General features: G+C 53.7%; 1 protein-coding gene across 2 annotated transcripts in view; it reads right to left on the bottom strand.

Moving 5' to 3' along the window:
* Nucleotides 1-13,494: 13,494 nt before the first annotated feature.
* The window catches only part of MAPK4 (mitogen-activated protein kinase 4), a 51,244-nt gene continuing 43,385 nt past the window's right edge, over nt 13,495-21,353 (bottom strand). For both annotated transcript variants that reach the window (XM_041423586.1, XM_041423587.1), the window contains exons 4-6: nt 20,299-20,460; nt 18,409-18,610; nt 13,495-16,155 (exon numbers count right to left, since the gene is read on the bottom strand). In XM_041423586.1, coding sequence (XP_041279520.1) covers nt 15,468-16,155; nt 18,409-18,610; nt 20,299-20,460 — 1,052 coding nt within the window. In that variant the 3' untranslated portion in view covers nt 13,495-15,467. The remainder of the gene's footprint in view (nt 16,156-18,408; nt 18,611-20,298; nt 20,461-21,353) is intronic.

The following is a 21,353-nucleotide window of genomic DNA, read 5'->3' as shown; positions in this document are numbered from 1 at the left end:
CTGCTGTTGCCAAGAGAAGCGCCGTGACCCCTGGAGCTCCTGGGCTCCCTAAATCCAGCCAGCACGGAGCTGCCGCCCCTCCTGGCGGGGCTGGAGCGGCCCCCGGAGTGCCGGGTGGGAATCCATTCAGGAATTTTTAATGCAGCAGATGGCTCTTTCATGATCACTCCACGTTTCCTGCGTGCACAGGCCGTTTTGTTCTGCTGGGGCTCCTTTCCAGAGGGAGACAGTGGTTTGTGCTAAATTAAAACTGCATCTCCCAAAAATCATCACTGTTTGAAGGTAGTTCTCGTAAACCACACCAAGGTGGTTTCTTAAGTCACTCCCACCATCCTAAAACTGTATTACATTTCTCTTTATCGTCTTCCTAAGCTTCTGGTCATCTTCTGCTTGTTTTTTGTCTCTTTGCTGAAGAGAATTTCCTTTCTTTCTCCATTTTTCTTGTGATAAACCATAGTGGTTTTAACCACTTAATGCCTGATAAAGTACACAGAAGACTTTTGTTCCCCATCCTTGAGATAGTTTTGACTCTCCTTTCTGTAATATTTTCCATTTTTCAAGTATCTTATTTAAAGTATCGTCACCAGCACTGGACCCTGTGTTCTTGTTTTTCCTGTCACTGATCTTTGATGAAAATAACTAAACTAAAATAATCTCTGTTCTAGATGCCTAGATCTGTCCTTTCATTCCTTCCATGGTGCTGCACTGTCACTCCCATAATCTCACTGATAATGTGGCTCTCTGTGTACAGCTAATACAGAACAAATAATTATTTAAGCAGTGATACTGGCTTTTATCTCACTCCAATCTCCGAAGGTTTTGCAGTATGGACCAGCAGAACAAGACATCCCTCAGAAGGTTTCTGTGTTTTGATGAAAACTGGCCTCTTGGCCTTCTGCTCTTTATTTCTGTTAAAAAGCAATGTTGATTGTTCACTCTGACACGTCTGGTACAGAGAAATGACCCCACTGACTCTTCACATTTCCATGAGGCTGAAGCAGTAAGGATGATGGCTGCCCCGAGGCAAGGTTTGTGAAGAAAAATAATGTCTTTTTTTTACACCAATTCCACTAAAAGATATTACTGCTGTCCACCAGCCTTGCCCTTTTTAGTTCTGTAGAGCAACAACAGAGCTAAGTATGTTTACACTGTTTCCACTCTTTGCATTCAGTTTCTGACTGGTAATTTCATTCTGTTTTAAAGCATTTCTGTGTAAAGTTTCTCATTTAGCCTTTTTGGGTGTGCAGAAGTGTCAGGCCCTGAGACCAGCTCACATGGGAACAGCCCACAGTGGTGCTGAGTGACCAATTCCTTTGTCAGTGACTCTCACTGTAGGTTAACAGGTATGTCTTTTTCTGCCTCTTAATTTATGTTTTACTCTCTCTTCTTGTGATCTGCAGCCTCTTTTTAGGCCAGATTGACCTCAGGTTGGATCTAATCTGCTGAACTGCTGGACAGCCAGGGACACGGTGAGAAATCCTGAGATGGGCTGACCGGGTGAAAGCTGGGCTGGATAGAAGGAAGAAGCCCCTTATGGTGAGGATGGTCAGTTCATTGGGTAAGTTAAAATGAGGATGGCTGTCGGGGTCTGTTGTTATGTGTCTCTGCCCCGACACGGGGAAAGGTGGTTCTGGGCGGCCGCGATTGCGAAGGATGAGTCTGCACTCTCAGATTTTCGGTCTTCAGTTCTGTTTATTATCTCTTATCTACAAAGTTTTCTCTTTGCCCAGCCGAGGCCCGCTCAGCAGGACAGTCGAGTGCACTCTCCCCCGCCCACAGGGTGGTTGTGTCTTTTATAGTAAAAATTACGTGTGCCATATTTACGTTTATTTCCCAATACTATTCATCCTTATAGACAAGTGCACTTTCACTATGAACCAATCTCCAAGTGCCAACATCACCACACAAAATGGAAGACATGAAGAAGAAAGAAGAACACAGGACCACACCCTGAATCCTCCATCTTGCCTTCATGACCCCCCTGTACCTATTTTTCTAAAATTTATATTTCCATCCATAAAAGTATCATTCACACCCAAGAAGCTCTCATTTCCTCCGTCACAAGTTCTTCTCCTTTTGATGGATCGAAATCCAACCACCAAACCCTTTTGGCATCATTCCAGGGTTTCCGAGCCCCCCAGGGGCTCCCCTGGTGTCTCTGCACATCCACAGTGATGTGCTGAGATCCCACAGATGGCAAGCTGTCTGATGAGGTTGGCCCGGGTTGCCCAGAGAGGTGACAGATGTCCCTGGAAGCATTCAAGGCCAGGTGGGACCGGGGCTCTGGGTGCCCACAGCGAGTGGCTCTGGCAGCGGGGGCTGAGCCATTTTGCTGCTTTCATCCCCTAACAAACCTGCTTTCCTGCTGGGAATCGCGGCAAGCCCCTTCCCCTGGCTGCTGCTGGCTGCACTGAGAGCAGGCACATTTATTCACAGGGGCTGTGCCACGCTCCCAGCTCTGCTGCAGACACACCGGGACCTTTCCCTGCCCTCGTCTCCAGGAGCCTCCTTCCAGAAGCCATCCCACAGCACCCCTCTGGCCCATCCATCCCCTCGGCTCGGTGCTGCCGTGCTCCATCTCGGCTGGTGGGGCACAGCAGGACGCTTGTTGTAAATGAGAAGCTTGACGAGGCCAATATTCAAGCAGCAATCAATTTATTAATTAATATGGTAAAGTATGAGCAATACAGCGCTGGGTGCAGCGGGGGAAGTTTTCCCTCCAGCTGCACGCCGATAGTTGGGGCTCACAGGTATTTATAGGGGTGCTCATGAGCTTTCTCAGCAGTTCCTGTTCCCAGTTTTTATGTCACAATTCTATACACTATTGTGATTTAGTTTTTCTCGGGATGTATCCCAGAAAGGAGTATCCCCAGATGGTGGGGTCCAGCTTCAAAAGAAGAAAGAAGTCTCCCAGCTGGTGAGGTCCAGATTCCAGATGCAGGTCCACCTTTTAATTGCAAGGACTGTAAATCTCATAGCAGTGATGTCCAGCTTCCCTTGGTCAAAACTATCAATCCTTGAGTCGTTCATCTTCCTTTCTCAAGCTGCTTTTCACTGTTTTGTTAAGCTGTCGAGATAAGCATGCTCCCTTTTTATATATTCTAAAGCTATAGTTTCAAAGATCCTTACTACAAGCAATATTCTAAAATTATACTTCAAAAGGTTATTATTGCAAAACTCTTTAAGGCTTAGCTACAAGCAGAAAGTTCCTGTCAAAGAGCAACATTTAATTCGAATGCTCCTAAATCAGCTGAAGACTTATAAAGGTTAACTGCGAACAAAGGATGAGTTCAAAGGCCTTCTTCTTCCATGCTTTACTCCCTCACTTATTTATTAGAATTGTCTTTATGGCTGTCCCGTGGTCGGCTTCCACGCAGACACAATCACAGGTACGGGCGTTGCCTGTGTGTGCCTGGCACCGAACACGGCTCGGTGTTCCACACGCCCATCCCTCCCGTCCGCAGCTCCGGAGAGCGAGCCGAGCACACCACCGAGCGAGCGGAGGGCCGGGACTGCCCTCTCCCGATCGCTCCGGGGACCGACAGCTTCGTCTGCCCACAGCAGCCTTAAGAGCACGGAAACCGAGCATTGCACCGCGGGTTTGCGAGTCGCCAAGCCTCGCTGGCCGCAGTTAATCGGGAAAGAGGCGTCCCGGGAGAGCCCAGCCCCACGGCAGGGTCTGGCGGCGCTGCACTCGGGTTGCAGACCTTGAAAGCAGTGACTTTTGGTCTCTCTCACCTCACAGGCCGTGGATCTTGCTGCAGGATGAGGATGGACTTGCAGAGACTGGCCAGAGCCAGAAGGAGCCTTGGAAGTGAAAGAGTCGGTCCCGTCAGCCTGAGGAAATTCGAGGAGTTGTTTCTGCCCTTATCTGACGGACACCTCACCCTCAGCCTGGGCTCCCAGCACTCAGACTCTGCTGAGAACACTCTGCTTTTTGTCTCCATGCGGCAGCAACTGACAAAAATAACAGAGAAACCTGCCAGAAAAGATCCATTAACCTTCACAGGTCTCAAACTGCACTGACTCGAGACACCATAAATTGCATTTTCTGTACTTGTTAGCGCAGCGTCGTAGAGTCAGCCCTGACTTTTCTGTGTCTAGCGAAGGATGGCATCCTAACCACTGCAAAACAACTTAATTTTAACTCTACAAAGTGAGGAGAGAGCGGATAAGCAGAGTGCCATCCTGGCAGTGGGGAGAAATGGCTTTTGCTCTTTGTCACCATCCCCCTGCTGGGCTGCTGGCCGTCCGTGGGACTCTGCTGAAGCAGTGTTGCAGCGGCTGCCCCACAGTGTTCCCTGTGTCCTGCTTGAACTCCTCTGCATTTCATCCCACGTGTGCTCTCACTGCACACCTGCTGCTAGCTGAGCCCTAAAATCCAGCTTCTGCTGTGGGAGAGGGCTGACATTAAAACACTGAAGCGTTTAGGCTGGAAAATACCTGACTGAGAGTATATTATGGTGAGTTCTTACATCTCACACAAAGAGTAAAGGACAGAAATCCCCCACATCAATTGTGCATTTTGTCACGTCACAGAAAGCACAGATATCTGGGTTTGGGACAGTATCAGATGTCTCAGTTATGAGGTGTCTGCATAGGCAGATATGAGACGGTTACAAAACCTCTGATATAAGGCAAGCTTTGGCACTTGCTCAGAAGCCCTTCTGTAGTTTAAATTACAGAGAACCTAACTCAATCAAGATTTCATCAACCATGTTGTGAAAGGAAGTCTCCAATTCCCCACAGCTTCACAAACAGGATTTTTCTCTTTTCTGGGTGCAAGGGAACTTGAGCTTCTTAAAAATCCAGCCCTATTTAGCTAACGTGTTTTGTTTCTTTTCCCCCTCCTGGCTGAAGCTTGTTTTCCTCGCTGCAAGGATCAGTGAGGTGATCCTTGGGCCGAGGCTGAGTGGAATCAACACCCAAAGGTACGTGGGGGTTGAAGGGGCAGGACAGATCTGCCGGAGCCCTGCTCTGCTCTGAGCTCTAAGGCAGTAAGCAAGGCACCAGGCAGTGAATACTGGGAACAACTTACCCTGCCGTGCCTGCTCCTGACCAGCAGCACCCACCTGAGGTTCCCCAAGTGTCTCCCAGGAGGATTTGCTGCTCCCTTTCCTTTGCAGCCCCTCGGCTGAGGCTGTGTGCCCTGCAGGGTCGGTCCCCCCTTCTGTCCCCGCGCGGGTTCTGGGGACGTCTCTGCTGCGATTTGATGGCGCTGGGCTCCCTCGGGGACACTGCCAGCAGGGCCTGTTGGAGGCTGTCACAACCCCCAGCCCTGCCACGGCCATCCCTGAGCCCCCGTGTGGCCAGGCCCTGCTGGAATCCAAAATGCGGGAACTCTCAGAAGCTCGGGCCTGTAAGCCAAAGCCTAGAATTAAACACAGGATTTGATCTGAGACCTCGGAAAAGGCTCCCAGACTTAGTGCTAGAAGCGAGAATGTGGATTTATAGTTTAAAGCAGAGATACATTGAGCTAAGTGAAGGAAAGTTTAGGGTTTTAGAGCTTAAGATATAAAAAAAATAAAAGTAATTACAGAGAAGAACAAGGAGTTTAGAATGCAGTGCTGTAGGTTTGTGTGTCATAACAGGATTGGCTAAAAAAGCTCACACTGCAGCATGGGCCCATAAGATGAAATGTCTAAGGATTAGGTCAAAACCATAAATGTCCTTGTTGGCAGTGTTTTATTGGTCAGTAATCCTTAGAAGTCTTGTAACTGAGGTCTTGTGGCCTTCTGAACCATGCAGTGAACATGTGAGCTGAACCCCCCCTTCCTGCCTGCACAGAAAACAAGAAAAATAAACTGCATCATCAAAACCAACTCAGAGGTCCCATCTCGAATTCCTCCCAAAATTCCCCAGGAGTGAATTCTCCCAGGCCCGGGCAGGAGTGCAGTCAGGGTGTGTTTTCAGCGTGACTGGGCTCAGCAGGGGCAGTGCGCTGCTGTTCCTCACCCCAGAGCTGCCCCACTCCTGCCCAGTGCTCAGGGGAACAGCAGCTGCACCTGCTGCTTTTGGGATATTCCCTTCACACCGTGCTTGCAGAGGCCAAACAACCAGGCACTGTGCTTTTTCAGCTTCTGACAAACTCGTGTGAATGAGACCTGTCTGCCATCCCTGCCCCAGGTATCCGGGGAGATGCAGAGCTCCGAGAGACACAGCACCAGGTTGCTGCTCAGAAAGACACCGACTTCTCCTTTTGAGCTCCTCCAAGAGACCATGTGTTGCCCTCTGCAACTGGTCCCACCGGTTTTTAGCTCTGTAACCTTAAACAAAAATAGGTATCTTTTTATTCATAACATGTAGGACCAAAAGCAGCTTGCAACATAAATTTTTGAATATTGTTACAAGTGATCAGTGGTTTAAAAGCCACTTGGTTTGGCCGGCACACCTACCAGCGCAGTGCTACCTGGGGACAGGAAGGTGGTTCATCCCTTCTGCCACCCTTGTCAGAGGGGACACTGAACGTGCTCTCTAAGCTTTAGATGTGTTTCATAACACTTTTATGTGTTTCACAGGTATACAGCCTGATACAACCCAGGAGGCCTGGCCAGTGTGGGCTCAGGTCTCCAGAAACAGCAAAAATTTCCTTTTCTCTTCTAACATCTTCCGCCAACCCAAGCAAGCGCAGTGCACAGCCACTCACATGCAGGCAACAAAGCTGGTGTTGCCAGCTTAAATGACTTAAATGACTTTGGCTTAAATGACTTTGCCGACCTTCCTGGGGACGATGTGCTGAAATGCTTCGCTGGAGAAAAACTGCCAGACGCAATTCAGCAGGACTAAACACCTCCTGGCTTTCTTCACAGGAGCAGGGAGCACTCACCACCCTGCAAACCCAGACCTACACCTGCTCCTCGCAGCTTACACGTGTCCCAGCAGCTGTGATCCCATTATTTTTCCCAGCAGGGGGAAAAGCTTGGTGTCAAATCCCGGACTGCTGGTGCACCTCCCTGCAAATCTGTGCGTCACAGGCACTGGAAATGGAAGCCTGCTGGAGGATGTAAGGTGAGAGCAGGGCTCTGGCCCTGGGGTGGCACCAGTTTGGGGTCGATCTGTGGGGGCTAACCCAGGCAGTGGATGGGGAGAGCCGGAACCCAAATTTGATGAATTTCCCTCCAGAGGGCGGCCTGTCCTTGCCTAAGACAGCTTGAACCCAAGAGCTACACGGCTTTAAAATGAACATCAAACAAAAATCAAACAAGATCAAACAAAAATCAAACAGTTTTAGGCAGGAAACACAGCTATTCCCACCTGCCAGCGGCCAGGGAAGAGCTGCCTTGTGGAGTGCCAGCCCTGGCTCCGGGGCAGTGTCCCAAAGGAGACCTTTGTCTGGCTGCAGTTCTGCACCCCGAGTGCCAGCCCTGGCTTTGGGGCAGTGTCCCAAAGGAGACCTTTGTCTGGCTGCAGTTCTGCACCCCGAATGCCAGCCCTGGCTCTGGGGCAGTGTCCCAAAGGAGACCTTTGTCTGGCTGCAGTTCTGCCCCCCGAATGCCAGCCCTGGCTCTGGGGCAGTGTCCCAAAGGAGACCTTTGTCTGGCTGCAGTTCTGCACCCCGACACCTCAGCTGGAGATGGGCTCCTGCTGGCGCTCCCTGAGCCCACCAATCTGCTCTGCCATGGCTTCCCCTCTCAGGATTTCTCCCTTCACACCCTCTTTCCTCTGTCCTCAGAGAGCAGATCCTGGCTCTTCTATGGTGGTCGCCGAGCAGGGAGCTCGGTGGGTCCAGAGGAACCTCAGCCAGCAGCCAGCTGGAGCAGCCAGGACGTGAGCTCAGTGCCTGCCCTTCCCTGGACCAGCTGCTGCAGGAGGGGGCTTCCCTGCAGGCTGCCTCTCCTTTGAGCTTCAGTGCCCTGAGCCCGGCGGCCTTGAAAGGTACCTTCCCACCCAAACCTTTCCATGATTCTATACAAGTTTAACTGTTGGAAAAGAAAACCAGATCACACCTCACTCTTTTCATCAGTCAGCCTCAAAGCTTTTTCCCTCACCCCTTCCTCCTATTTTGCAAGCGAGATGGAGGACATGCACACAGAGCTCAGCAGAGCTCAGGGAGGGGCAGGCTGCAGAGCAGGTCCCAGAGCAGCTCTGCCTGGCTCCAAATCACCGTTTTGGAGCACCAGGGCTGGCTGACAGAGGCTGAGTGTGAGCACAGTGATGCTCCTGTGACAATCCAGCAGCACAGAGAGACCGTGTCACTCCTGGGGGAGAGGCTCAAAGTGGCAGACGAGAGGAGGGAGCAGCTTAGCCTTTACTGACAGCTCCCGTGTTCCAGGGATGTAATTTGGAGTGACACAGTACCTGCCGTGGGAACAGCCCCTTGCTCAGTGCAGAGGTGACAAACAGGTCTGCCCAGGTCTGGCTCAGTCGGTGTGAAATGTCACTCGGTGCCTCTGGAGACACGGAGTCACAGCCAAAGGAAGACACCAGGGCTCCTGCTGTTCAGCTCCTCTGCCGGTGCCTCCCTGATTAAATATTTCAGTGTGTTGCTCTGCAGCTCACAGGCTGACATTTCTGGCACCGTGGCCTTTGGTTCCCCGTTTGTTTATCCACCAGAGGCTGAGGGATGGCAGAGCCTGTCTGAGGATGAAGGGGTGACACAGTGACTGCCCCCCAGCCCTCTGCAGACACCACTGCCACATCCCTGTCCCCAGCAGGCCCCTCCCGCTGCCAGGGCCGTGGGGCAGCTCCCCAGGCTCCGGTGGCACTCAGAGGGTGCTGGGACACAGCTCTGGAAGCAGACAGAGGGACGAGATGGACATGGCTCAGAAACAGCCATGCACAGGCAACACGAGCCCCTGATCTGCCGCTAATTTTGGGCAGAAAACCTGATTTCTCTGCATCCCTTTGTAGGAAGGCAATGAGCCATCTGGGCTGTGGGACACAGAGCAGGCTGAGTTAGTGGCAGGAGCACCCCAGTGTGTGGCCTTGTTTTGCTGCAGTGACAGACTTTTGAGCCTGTAGTGAATAAATACCATACACCATCTTCTCTGGAGAGAGAGGAATTTCTTCTTCCTTCCTTTCACAGAGGACACTTCCACCGGATTGCACACGGAAAATCTGGAGGCCCCTCCAGTTCATATTTAACTGTTCCCAGGAGGGTTCTCTCTGGTTTATGACCTCCCTGAGGACTGTGTGCTACAGTGCACAGACAGCACAGGTACAAGTGTCCCTCCCACCTTGTCCAGCCTTCCTCGCTCCCAGCTGTGCCCAAGGATTGACTCTGGAGCCTGGGAATGCTCTCAGGTGAGCCTGTGCTGTGCCCCGGCAGGGACTGCTCTGGGACTGAGGAGTGCTCCTTGTGCTGCACATCCACACACATCCCACACATCCAGCTCCTCTAAAAACGCGGGCTACTTGTTCAGGGATGGAATAACTCCACTATCAACCACCTCCAGCTGGAAAAGAAGACAGGTATGAGGACAGCTGAGATCCTCTGTGCATTTCACTCGTGGTCTGCGGACCTCTTGTCATTGTTATCCCTACAACAGCACAGAGAAGTCCTCCCAAGGGAGGAATTCCCTTTTCCTCGAGGGAAGGAGGGTGAGAAGGTGTGGCTCCTTTGTTGTGAGAAGGCACGATGGAGCTGTGGGGTTGGAAACAAGCCTTCCCGCTGCGGAGGGCTGCTGCAGGGCTGGCCGGGCGCTCAGCACATGAGGCACGAGTGTTTGTGCACACACAGAGGAAAGCCCTGCTGTGCCCGGCTGGCTGCTCTCCCCTTTCCCCTCCTAAACCGCCGAGCGCTTCAGGGAAGGACTCACCTGGATGGCCGATGGCTTCCCAGCATCCAGCGGCTCCTGGGCACAGGGATTTGCAGGCACAGCAAGGAGGCTTCGGGCTGAAAGCGTTTTGTTCCCTCCCTGCATGTCGCTGCTCCCTGGGGGAATGGGGCTGCCTCTGGATCCTCCCGCGGGAGCCAGCGGGAGCGGCGGGCTGAGCTGCTGTGCCGGGACCCTCCTCACTGAACGCAGCTGCCGGCAGGGCTTAGAACAGGCAGCAGACACATTTAAAGGAGCATCTCAGCGCTGAATTGCCGTCCTGTCCCCGTGCCCACGGCACTGACCTCGGGAGCAGCGGGTGAGCCCGCGGAAAGGCGAGGAGGCTCCATCCAGCCCTTCTCACAGCGCTGCCGGCCGCCGCTGGAGCTCCCGCACTGCCACAGGACCTGGCCAGGGCCAGCCTGCTCCACTCACCCCCTCTTCCCTCCTGGAATGCCTGATGGACTAGCAGGAATGTCCCAGGAGTTTGAAATCTCTGGCAGACACAAACGCTTCATGCAGTGTTGACATACACGGGAATTAACTCTATTTTTCAGAACAGCCTGTGCTATCCTATCAAAGATGTTCTTGGGTGTATTCTCTCCAAAGCTTCATAAAATTTCATATAAACGTCCTGAAACACCTAATTTTCACTGCAACATCAATGAAAACAACCATTCAGAGATCCTTTTGTTGCACTTTATTCTACCACAACCCAAGACCAGGCAGGATAAGACCCTGTGTGAAAAGGTTGTGGTTTTTAAGACAGAATCTTTGTTATTTTAATAAATAAAAACCTGCTCTGGATTTAGCAGCATGATTGTTATAAACCAGCCCCCCCAGTGCCCAGATGGCAGTTTAAAATAGCGGGGTGAGCACAGCTTCAGAAAGTGAAGATGCACTTTGAGAGGACTCCATTCACCCGAATATTGTACTGCTTCAGAATCAAACTCTGCCTTTCAAAATGTCAAAGGCAACAATTCACAAGCAAACACCATATGGTGCATTTGTTCTCTTCAATTCCTCTCAGAACCAGATGAAAAAGAAAGAACATTTCAGAGCTGAAATGTCTGCATGCCACACCATACAGCGTTCTCACTGCAAGCTCACAAAAACTGTAGATGGTGGCATGAAATTGCTGCAAGGGACAGAACTGATCATTTGCAGTCCAGTCTCCAAAAAGCCCACTTGTAAAATGCACTGACACTACGGTGTGGTTTTGCTCTGGGGTCTGGGAGGGATTTGCAGAGGAAAAAGCTCCCAGGGTGTCCCCAAAGGCCCTTTTAAAAGGCAGCTGGGGTGGGTATTTTTGTTACTGCCATGGCGGAGCTCTGCAGGCCTGGTTAGTGCAGCTCTGCGGTGGTGTAACAGCTGCTGAGTCCCAGCACGATTAAAAATAAACTGCAGCAAAAATAGTCAGAGGAACAGACTGAGGAAGAACAATCGCTGGGGCAGCAGCAGAACCGTTGGAGGCATCTTTCTGACATTTAAAGGAGTTTTCAAATCGCCTTCCTGATGGGTGCCCAGGCTCCAGCCGTGGGTGGGTGGCTGCAGTGGAAGGGCAGATCCCAGCGAGGAGCAGCTCCTGCAGTTTCAGGGAGGGATTTTTCCGCTCCCCCCTGTTGCTCTTTAAATAAAACCCAGAACAGCTGGGGCCCACATCTCTGAGCCCAGGGTGTGCACCCATCCCAGGGCCACGGGGGCTCGGGGGCCACCACAGCGTCATCAGCAACAGCAGTGCCCTCTCCTTCAGTGAATGCCCTCTGGAAATTTACTGAAATACCTGGCGGGTGATCTTCCACTGAAACCATTCTTCAAAGAGACACAGGTGATGACCAAGCCTAAATTCCCTCCCTGTGACCCTGAGTGCTCAGACAGCCTGAACCTGCCAAAACAAAGCCCAACACCAAGAATGCAAATATTCGTGTGATGCAGCTCTTCATGGTCGCTCTTAAGCGTGGTCACTCACTTTTCCAGCCTGAGTGAATCCTACGATTTGCGGAATTCTGTGGATTTTTACTCCAGTACTAGAGTAAACACTTCACAATAAAAATAATAATAATTTATAAAATAATCACACACTGCCACGCAAGGAAGGTTCAGGCCTTACATTTATTTCTGCAAATGAGAGACAGATCTGGCTTGTGACCAGCTAAGCACACTCAGGTAACAAATTAAAGCCATCCCTCTTATCCCCTTTTCCCAGCATGTGATGCTGAGGTTTTAGAGCAACATTAAATAAGAGCTCACAAAGCGAGATGGAAAATCCGGAGTGGCGGCAACACGCTCCGTCTGCTTGTTACCGAGTCCGTTGCACACTTTAGTTGTGGGCCCACAAGACAACACTCAAAAGCAAAACTGTTTCTTTCATGGCCATAATAAACAGTCCTGCAGGCCTCTGGAGAAGAAGAGACAGCCCATGGGAAATGGCTTCTGGTTTCAGGGGACGTGGCCACCGCTGCCCGGCCAGGAGAGCGCGGTTTGCACAGGCGAGTCCTCGTGCTCCACCCGCGGCAGCACGGGCTGCTCATCTCCAGGAGAGGTTCCAGGGTCACCGAGCTGCTCTCCTCCTGCGGTCCGGGCTCCGCTGGCTCCGGGTGCTGACCGCCGGCTGGCCTCTCCCAGCGGGATGGGCTCCTTCAGAGCCCGAGGGGCACAGGCAGGACACAGCTGGGACACAGCCAGGACAGCCAGGACACAGCCAGGACACAGCCAGGACACAGCCAGGACACACCTGGGACACAGCTAGAACACAGCTGGGACACAGCCGGGACACAGCTGGGACACAGGCGGGACACAGATGGGACACAGCTGGGACACAGACCGGATACAGCCGGGACACAGATGTGACACAGACAGGACACAGCCAGGATACGGCCAGGATACAGCCAGGACACAGCTGGGACACAGCTGGAACACAGCCGGGACACAGCTGGGACACAGGCGGGACACAGATGGGACACAGCTGGGATAGTCAGAACACAGCCGGGACATAGCCAGGACACAGCCAGGACACACCTGGGACACAGCTAGAACACAGCTGGGACACAGCTGGGATACAGCCAGAACACAGCTGGGACACAGCTGGGACACAGGCAGCACACAGCCCAGACACAGCCAGAACACAGCTGGGACACAGCTGAGACATAGCCAGGACACAGACAGGACACAGCCGGGACACAGATGGGACACAGCCAGGACACGGCCAGGATATGGCCAGGATACAGCCAGAACACAGCTGAGACACAGCTGAGACACAGCCGGGACACAACTGGGACACAGACGGGACACAGCTCAGACACAGCCGGGACACAGCCGGGACACAGTTGGGACACAGCCGGGACACAGCCAGGACACAGCCGGGACACAGCCAGGACACAGCCGGGACACAGCCAGGACATGGCTGGGACACAGCCGGGACACAGATGGGACACAGCCGGGCCTCGCCGCCTGCTCCTCCCCTGGGACACCGCCCGAGCCCAGCAGGCCCAGCTCCAGCCTCTGCTGGCTGCTGCGGGGTGCCCGCAGCGCTGGGCAGGACCGTGGGCAGTGGGACTGTGGCAGCCAGCCACGGGCAGTGGGACATGGGCAGCAGGATGTGGGCAGGGGGACTGTGGGCAGTGGGACATGGGCAGTGGGACTGTGGCAGCCAGCCATGGGCAGTGGGACTGTGGGCAGTGGGACTGTGGGCAGCCAGCCATGGGCAGTGGGACTGTGGGCAGTGGGACTGTGGGCAGCCAGCCATGGGCAGTGGGACATGGGCAGTGGGACATGGGCAGTGGGACTGTGGGCAGTGGGACTGTGGCAGTGGGACTGTGGGCAGCCAGCCGTGGGCTGCCGGGCTGGTTGGATCTGCTCCAGCACAGGGGTGGCTGCTCCTGGCATTGGAATGTCCCCCAGCAGCAGTGAAAGTGCTGAGCTTCAGTTGAGGTATATCAATCACCTGCACCACACCAGAAACCAAACCTCTGTCTCTGTCCTGTTTCCCCTTTCTAAACCACTCCGGGGACATGCAAACGCTCAAAGCAAAGGCCAGAGATGAATGGCTTTGCCTTTCTGAGCCCTTCTCCATCAGCTTTGCCTTCCAAATGCCTTCCCCATCCCCACCCCTGGGCCCGCAGCCCATCCCATCCTGGCTGCCTTCACACCAGTGCTGCTGGCCGGCTGGAGCAGTGGCATGCCCATCACCCCGATGTGAGATCTTCACAGTAGGAACACATTTTTGGGCTGGTCAAGGCCTGCTACAGCTAAATCTGCACCTGGTCCCAGCAAGAGCAGAAACCAGGGCTAGTACAGTAAACACTGCTGTTAGTTATCTGAGCCTCACACGAGTTTCTTCACATCTCAGAGCATTTAGTGGATTGCTTGTTAAAAGGGTAGAAATAATTGATATAGGAGTAGTTAAATATGGGCCTTGCAGTACTAAATACAGCAGATTCTCTTTTACAAATGTGAGCAGCGCCGCTGTGCTGGGCAGCACAGCAGCAATGGTGAGGAAAGCAGAGGCTGTCCTGTACTATTTACAGATCTCCATTTAAAAAGCTGCCGAGTTGGGTTAAATATAAGTATAGAACATTTCTCCCATATACAAACTCTTGTTAGATGATTAATTATTAAGGTGCTCAGAAGTGTGGATGAAAACAGAAGGTTCAGCAGATCAGTTGTGTCTTCATCTATTTACACACAGTTGCCTGCTGGCACCAGCATCCTCCACAGAAGCCGGGAGCGAAGACGCCAGTTTTGAGCCTCATGCCACAGGAACTGTTGTCTTCTTCACGAGATCCTTGTCAGGAGGAAAGCCAGTAGTGCTCTGATTCCTGTTCCAGCAGCAGAGGTGGGTGGGGGCCCTTGCTGGGTCCGTGGTGGTGGTGCCGGGCAGCGTCACTCCCTGGGACACCCCGTTCCCAGCTCTCCCTGCTGGAATTCTGCTGGTCTCATGGCAGCTGTCCGAGGCAGGACTCGCAGCAGCACCAGGTTGTCGCACTGAAGTGCATCCATGGGCCCTCCCGAGTGCTCGGAAAGCTCAGATCCCCGTGCATCCCCTGCTGCACCCCGTGCAGCCAAGGGGAGATTTTGGTGTGAGAAACCACAAACCAGCAAAATGCACTTAGCAAAATTTTTGTCTTCTCCTCAGAAAAAAATAAAACAAATCCCCAATGGCCCATACTTTGTAGGTCAAATTTCTTCCCCATTAACATTCTCAGAGGGTTATTTTTTTGTCTGATGGCCAAACTCTACCTCTAGTTCCATTCTCTGCTGACTGATGGCTGGCATCACTTTATTCCATACCTGTACTCACACAGGTGCCTCAGAGGGGCTCAAAGTTCGGTGTTTTGGGAACCTGTCCAACCAGGAGGGCATCTGACCATACTGAAAATGTTAATTTTGTCTTTGTCATTTCAAGTTGCTATAGAAAGAGAAAGGAAAAGAAGTCTATTTGACTACTGTTTGCAAACCTACCATGTACTGTCGTTTTTCCCCTCGTACATTTAAGTTTCAAACAGGTCCCAGAGATTGCAAGGCAAGATTGTTAAGGCAGTGTAAGAAACTCAGTATTTCATTCGCACCTCTCGATCCCCCTTAGAAGCACTTCTAAGGCATCAAGGGGGGGCGTGTGGTTTGTGCTTGCCTTTCCCAAAAAGGCGTTTGGTACAGTGTGAAAGGGGATGCTCAGGGCCGCACTGCCCCAGAGGAGAGGGAGGCGCGGGGCCCTCACCACCGCTCCTTCTGGTACACCTCTGCCTGCACCATGTCCCCGGCGTGCTCCGAGATGCAGGCCCCGTTGATCTCGTTGAGCTTGTTGTCCGGGAGGTCCTCAGGCTTTGTGCAAAGTTTCAGCGCCCTGGAGATGAAGACGTCCAGGTCGAACTCGGGGTCGGTCTCGCTGCTCACGGCGGCGGGCTCCTTGCGGAGGCGGTGAGGAGACGAGGGCAGGCTCCGCTCCTGCACCTCCGGCAGAGAGCTGGGGCACTCCAGCCCCACCTGCGTGCTCTTCACCCACTGGGCAATCTCCAGGAACAGGTTGGATGGCTCCTCTTCCAGCGACAGCTCAGCTGCGGGCGCTATGGTCGCCCTTTTCCAGTGGGATAAATCCAGGATCAGCTTGGGCTCTGAGTAGTGGTGGGGCTTGCTGTCCCTCCACAGCAGTTTGTCCAAGTAGGAGGGCGACCCCACTTTGTAGTCACACGACTTCCCACAGTCGGCATCAAACACTCGGTCCATGGAGGAGTGGGACAGCTCCAGGAACCTCTCCGAGCTGCTCTGTGAGTACTTCCGCGGGTCAACCTGCGCCTCCTCCGCCGCGCCCTCGGAGCCCGCGCGCGGATCCCGCTGCACCTCGTCCATGTCGTGGTGCTTGTCGTGCCTCCAGTCCAGGTCGGAGGAGAGGCTGATGTGGTACCTGCCAAGGACACGCTGCTGTGAGACACGGGCAGCACGGCCTCGCTGGCAGCAGCAGCGCCCCGGCCAGCCCGAGCACTGCTGCTGCTCGCTTGGCCCTCTGCCCGCTGATTTCACCTCTCACTGACAGCACTGATAGCCTGCTTCTCTGCCAAAATGTTGGGGGGGGCAATCATTTTTATTTATCGAGAGCCTGAGATGCAGGAATGAAAGCTCAGCAACCAAACCAAGTGGCGCCTTCCTTTAGATGTCGATCACCTCCCCTCCACTCGGGACTAAAACATGATTAACACCATTAATACCCAGTCTGCCCTCGCCAACAGACAGGTACCTCAGCTGAGACCTTCCTGTTTGGTGACAGAACAGTAAAAGACATGAACTTAAAACTGGCAGAACCAGAGGACACAGCCTCAAGCTGTGCCAAGGGAAATTCAGGTTGGATATTAGGAAAAAGTTTTTCATGGAGAGAGTGATAAAGTTCTGGAATGGTCTGCCCAGGGAAGTGGTGGAGTCACCATCCCTGGATGTGTTTAAACAAAGCCTGGATGTGGCACTGGGTGCCAGGGCTTAGTTGAGGTGTTGGGGCTGGGTTGGATTTGGTGATCTTGAAGGTCTCTTCCAACCTGGTGATTCTGTGAACGGCCCCACTGAGGCTGGGCATCACCAGTTTGTTCTGATGTCAAGGACCCAGAGCCTTCCTGGAGGGTCACCTTGCTCAGTGACAGCTTCTCCAGCCAGCTGAAGTCCCTGACAGCACCCAGGGCTCTGGCAGTGACACCTGGTTCACCAGGTCCTAACTGAGCTGCCTGTAGAACAGGTTATCCCAGCTACTGGGGCCCTGTCACAGCAACCAACTGCTCCTCAGGTGTCCCACAGCACACGGCCAAAGTCATCTGCTGTCCCCAGAACAGCTGGCTCGTGCTGCAGGACCCACAGCCTGGTGTGGGACATCCCCAGCTGGGGGCAGGACAGCCTCACTCAGGCCCTGGTGTCACACCAAGGAAGCCAGCCGAGGGGAAGGTGACACGGTGGCCTCCAGCAGCTGAGCTGCTGCTCCGGGGGCTGTGGGGACACCCTGAAGGTAGAGATCCTGCTTCCAGCCCTCCTCCCTGCCTGCCTGAGCCTCCAGCCCCACCCTGACACTTGCTGACTCAGGCAAAGAGACAGTGAGGCAGGGGAGGGGTTCCTTTAGGTAGTTTTTCCAATGCTGGTGAGGCCCAGTGGATCGGGAAGGCGAGAGGATTCAACTGCTCTGCAGAGAGGAACAGTGCTGCAGACATCCTCAGCCAGTTCATCCCCCACAGCCACAAGGAGCTCTACAGAAAACTGAACCTTGTTAATTCTTAGCTGCTTTTTTTGTCCTGCCTGCTCCAGTGCTGGGACTGGCCCAGTGATGGGGTAATCACCTAGAATGTGAGAGACTCAGCTCAAGGCTTTGAGCTGTGCCAAACTGCCAGCAGGGCTTCCAGCAAACCATTTAAATGTCAACACAATTCAGGATTTTTTTACAAGGCCGCCAGATCTGTGGCTTCTGGGGTTATCCACCTCGAAAAATGGTGAATATAACAATCCAAATCAGTCCCTGTCCCCAAAAGGTACAAGAATGACATTATTTTGTACCTGTACTACAGGCACAGAGGGCAGAGGGAAGGGCTGCAGGGCCACTTAAACCCACAGGGAGACAAGCTAGTGTCGCCCTGATTTTGTAAGACTTTGTTAAGCCTTCTGATGTTTGCATTCTTTCAACAAACTTTCTCACACACAGTTCTGTAAATAACCTATGTTTTGCATTCTTTCATGGAGGTGGAGAGAATTGATGGACCCTTGGTCTGTCCAGTGGCATTGGAGAGGTGGCACTGTCACCCTCCAATCCCCTGTCACCTTTGGAAAACTATAAATGTTGGAATCAGAAAATAAAAGTTTTTCTTTTTTGTTCCCCTCGAGAGCAGCAGTGTCTGTGTCACCATTTCGTGCCTTATCACAACAAGCTAGGCTGTGAGTAAAACCAAGAGCAGAAAGGTACTCAGTGACCAGGGCATGCAGGCGCAGCTTCTGGTCCCTGTGGAATCCAGGATGAGCCTCTGGGCGGCTTCAGCAAGGCGCCAGCTTGGGCTGGAATTACAACATGGCACGAGGAAGGAAAAGCGGGCATCTCTCCCGGGTGTGGAGCCCAGCCACGTCAGAGACTCACCAGCCCAGCTCTGCCTGAAGCCCAGCAGCAGGACCAGCCCTCAGCCCAGCCCTGGCGCGGTACCTGTCCCAGTTGGACATCTGGCTCTGGTTGGCTTCCATCAGCAGGATGTCGTCGATCTCGTCCTCGATGCGGAACGGGTGCTGGGACACCGGCTCGTCCTCGGGGCAGGAGTAGGGGCTCATGTAGGGGTGCTGCAGCCCCATCTCGGCCGTCAGCCGATCCATCGGGTTGAACGTCAGGATTTTCTCCAGAAAATCAATAGCTGCGAGGCACAGACAGACAAGCTCACCGACTCCTCAAAAGCAGCAACAGCGTCCTTGCCAGGGCGAGCCCCCCCAGCAAATCCCCCTGCAGGGAGGGATGAGTTAAAGGCCACCCCCAGGGGCACCCAAACCAGGCACTTCTGTCCTTGCTGCGCTGCCCTGAGCCTCAGGGGAGCTGTGAGCCTGCAGGGGAGCAGCCTGCAGCCCCCCAGTGTCACCTCCTGCAGCACGGCCGGGGGAACGGCTGCCACAGCACCCTCACACCTGCCAGGACAGCACAGGGTGACACACACCCAGGGCTACAGCCCCAGCACACAGCTGGCAGCTCACCCCAGCACACAGCTGGCATCTCACCCCAAAAAGGCCTCTGGAAGGCACTGGGATCTGGCTCCACGCCCTCAGATCCATCCGACAAGCACACTGCGTTTCAGACAGCTGATTTCACCTCTTAGGCCGCACTGAAGTGGATTAGATTTACTGCAACTTTTAAAAGCCTTTGGTGTGACTGATGCTATGAAAGTATTTTACCCACTAATGTTTGAAGAATTCTCAGTGGCTAAAATAATTTTAGAAATACTGGTGCGTGAACTCTTTCTGTGATGACAGGGAATTTAACTGGAATTAAACTTCAATGTAGAGGGCTTGCTATGATTGCTTTGATGTGTCTGTTTACTGAGGTTATGTGAAGAGGTAAAATCCTGTCACTGAAGTTGTTGCTTATCCAGTTGATCTTTTCATGGGAAAATCCCCTTGAGTTTAGGCAACAAAAACAGGAAAAATGCCTTTCTTCAGATACAGCTTTGTACCGAAACCTTCAGGAACATCCCTAGAGGTGTAATTGTGTGGATGGGACAGTTTCTGTAGGGGCAGAACCCCTCAGCAGGAAGGACAGCCACACGTGCTGCCCCAGAGCTTAAACATTAACCAATTTCTGACTGTCGCCCATGAGGATTCCCTCATGGCTCGCACTAATTAAGCAGGAAGGCATCAACTGCTCCGTAAGGTCACAACAACACATTATGGGTTATGTATTGTGATGCACACTGGCCAGCAAGGCAGGAAAATGACAATGAATTATATGCAGGGCATGGGTGACCTTTCCTGCTGCAGGGAATAAATCTGCTGCTGCTGCTGGCTGGGGGCTGGCACGGCCCCGGGAGCGTCTCACACGGAAAAGTCACTCCAGAACGTGAGCTGAGCCTGCTCCTGACCTCCTCCCAAAAGCAGGTGGCCAGGCCTGGTTTAACCCTCAGAAGGAGCTCAGCAGAGCCCTGGTCGGTGTTGCCGTCTGTAATGCCTCAGGAGCTGGGTGTCAGTGGAGGAAAAGCTCCTCTCAGGCCAGGGGCACAGCGAGGCAGCAGACGGGGCTTGGAAAGAACCTCTGGGCTGAGCCCTCGCTCACAGCTCGGGGAGACACACGGGCAGCCAGGGATGCTCCTCCAAGGGGCCTCGGAAGCGTGTTTCACCCTTGGGAGCCACCTGTGGGCAAGGTACAGCATCGTGAGTGCTGGCCTGCAGCAGGGCTCGGGGACAGGCCGCCTGTGAGTGAGGGGACAGCAGTGGGGACACCTGAGCTACAGCCGGGACTGCCAGGGATGTGCATCCCCTTGTCCAGCCCCAGCTCCTGTGGCACTCCAAGGAAAGAGCTCCGAGAGAAGCCCTGCCGGGCCGGCGGCCACCACGGTACCTTCACTGTCCACCTCGGGCAGCAGCTTGCGCAGCGGCTTCCGCACCTCCCACGTGCTGTTGATGAACATGGGCATCACCTTCAGCAGCTCCTCCTTGTCCTCCTGGTGGATAACGGGGATGGTCTCCAGAATCAGCTGCATCTGCTCCAGCTCGTGGCCCCCTGAACGGGAAGCAGACAGCAGTGAGATGAGACACAGAGGTTAAACTGGGGCGGGCATGGGGTATTGTCAGCTCCAGGGGTCCCCAGGCTCCACCTTTAAGGGATGCAGGTGTCCAACCCCAAGAGGAAAGGTGTTTTCTGACTGGCTCCCAGCAGCTGCTGGGCACCAAGTGGAGCCCTGGTGTGACAATCCCCACGGCTGCCGTGTGCCATTTCAATCCTTTTCCTTCAGGACGCATTTATCCGAGCAACCCCGAGCCCCGCTCAGGGCTGGCTGCCCGTCAGTGAGAGCAGAGCAGCAGCAGAGCCAAGCACAGCACCTCATTAGTGAGTGCTATTCCCACTCTCCAGACTCTCCTGGATGCCACCAAGCGCTCCGTGGGGATTTCCAGCCTCCTGCATGAGCAGAGCAGCCTGGCAGGAACGCGGAGCTGCGCTGTGGAATTCCTGCCTGCCAGGAGGGCTGGGCAGAAACGCTCTGTGCTCAGAGGCAGGGCCAGCACGGAGCAGCCTGGGGCAGCCAAAACATGGGGATTTTTGGGCTACCAAGGCCCTGCTGGCCCAGTGGTGGATTTCAGGCTGCTCCAATGGCGAGCAGCGCCCGTCCCATGCACGACAAGGACAGTCAGGCACTCCTGAGCAGGGAGGGAGGGGAGGCCCCCTCACAGGAGATGGGCTCTGCTTGCCCTGAGGTCCCTGGCGTCTGCAGGGGCTCCCCTCCACAGCCCAGAGCTCCCTGTGGCTCAGCACTTTTCCAGACTCACACCCCTGGAGCTCGTTGGAAGCCAGGGCACAGGGAGTGTTCCTCTGCCTGCTCTGAGGGGTCCTGACCCCCAGGGAAGCACTGCCTTTAACCTTCGCCCATGGAGAAGGCATCCCAAGCCTTTGGGATG

Source organism: Onychostruthus taczanowskii, unplaced genomic scaffold, assembly GCF_017590055.1.
Source record: "Onychostruthus taczanowskii isolate IOZ18803 unplaced genomic scaffold, ASM1759005v1 scaffold79, whole genome shotgun sequence".
NCBI lineage: Eukaryota > Metazoa > Chordata > Aves > Passeriformes > Passeridae > Onychostruthus > Onychostruthus taczanowskii.
The sequence above is the reverse complement of the archived record's forward strand: the minus strand, read 5'-3'. Positions and strand labels throughout refer to the sequence as shown.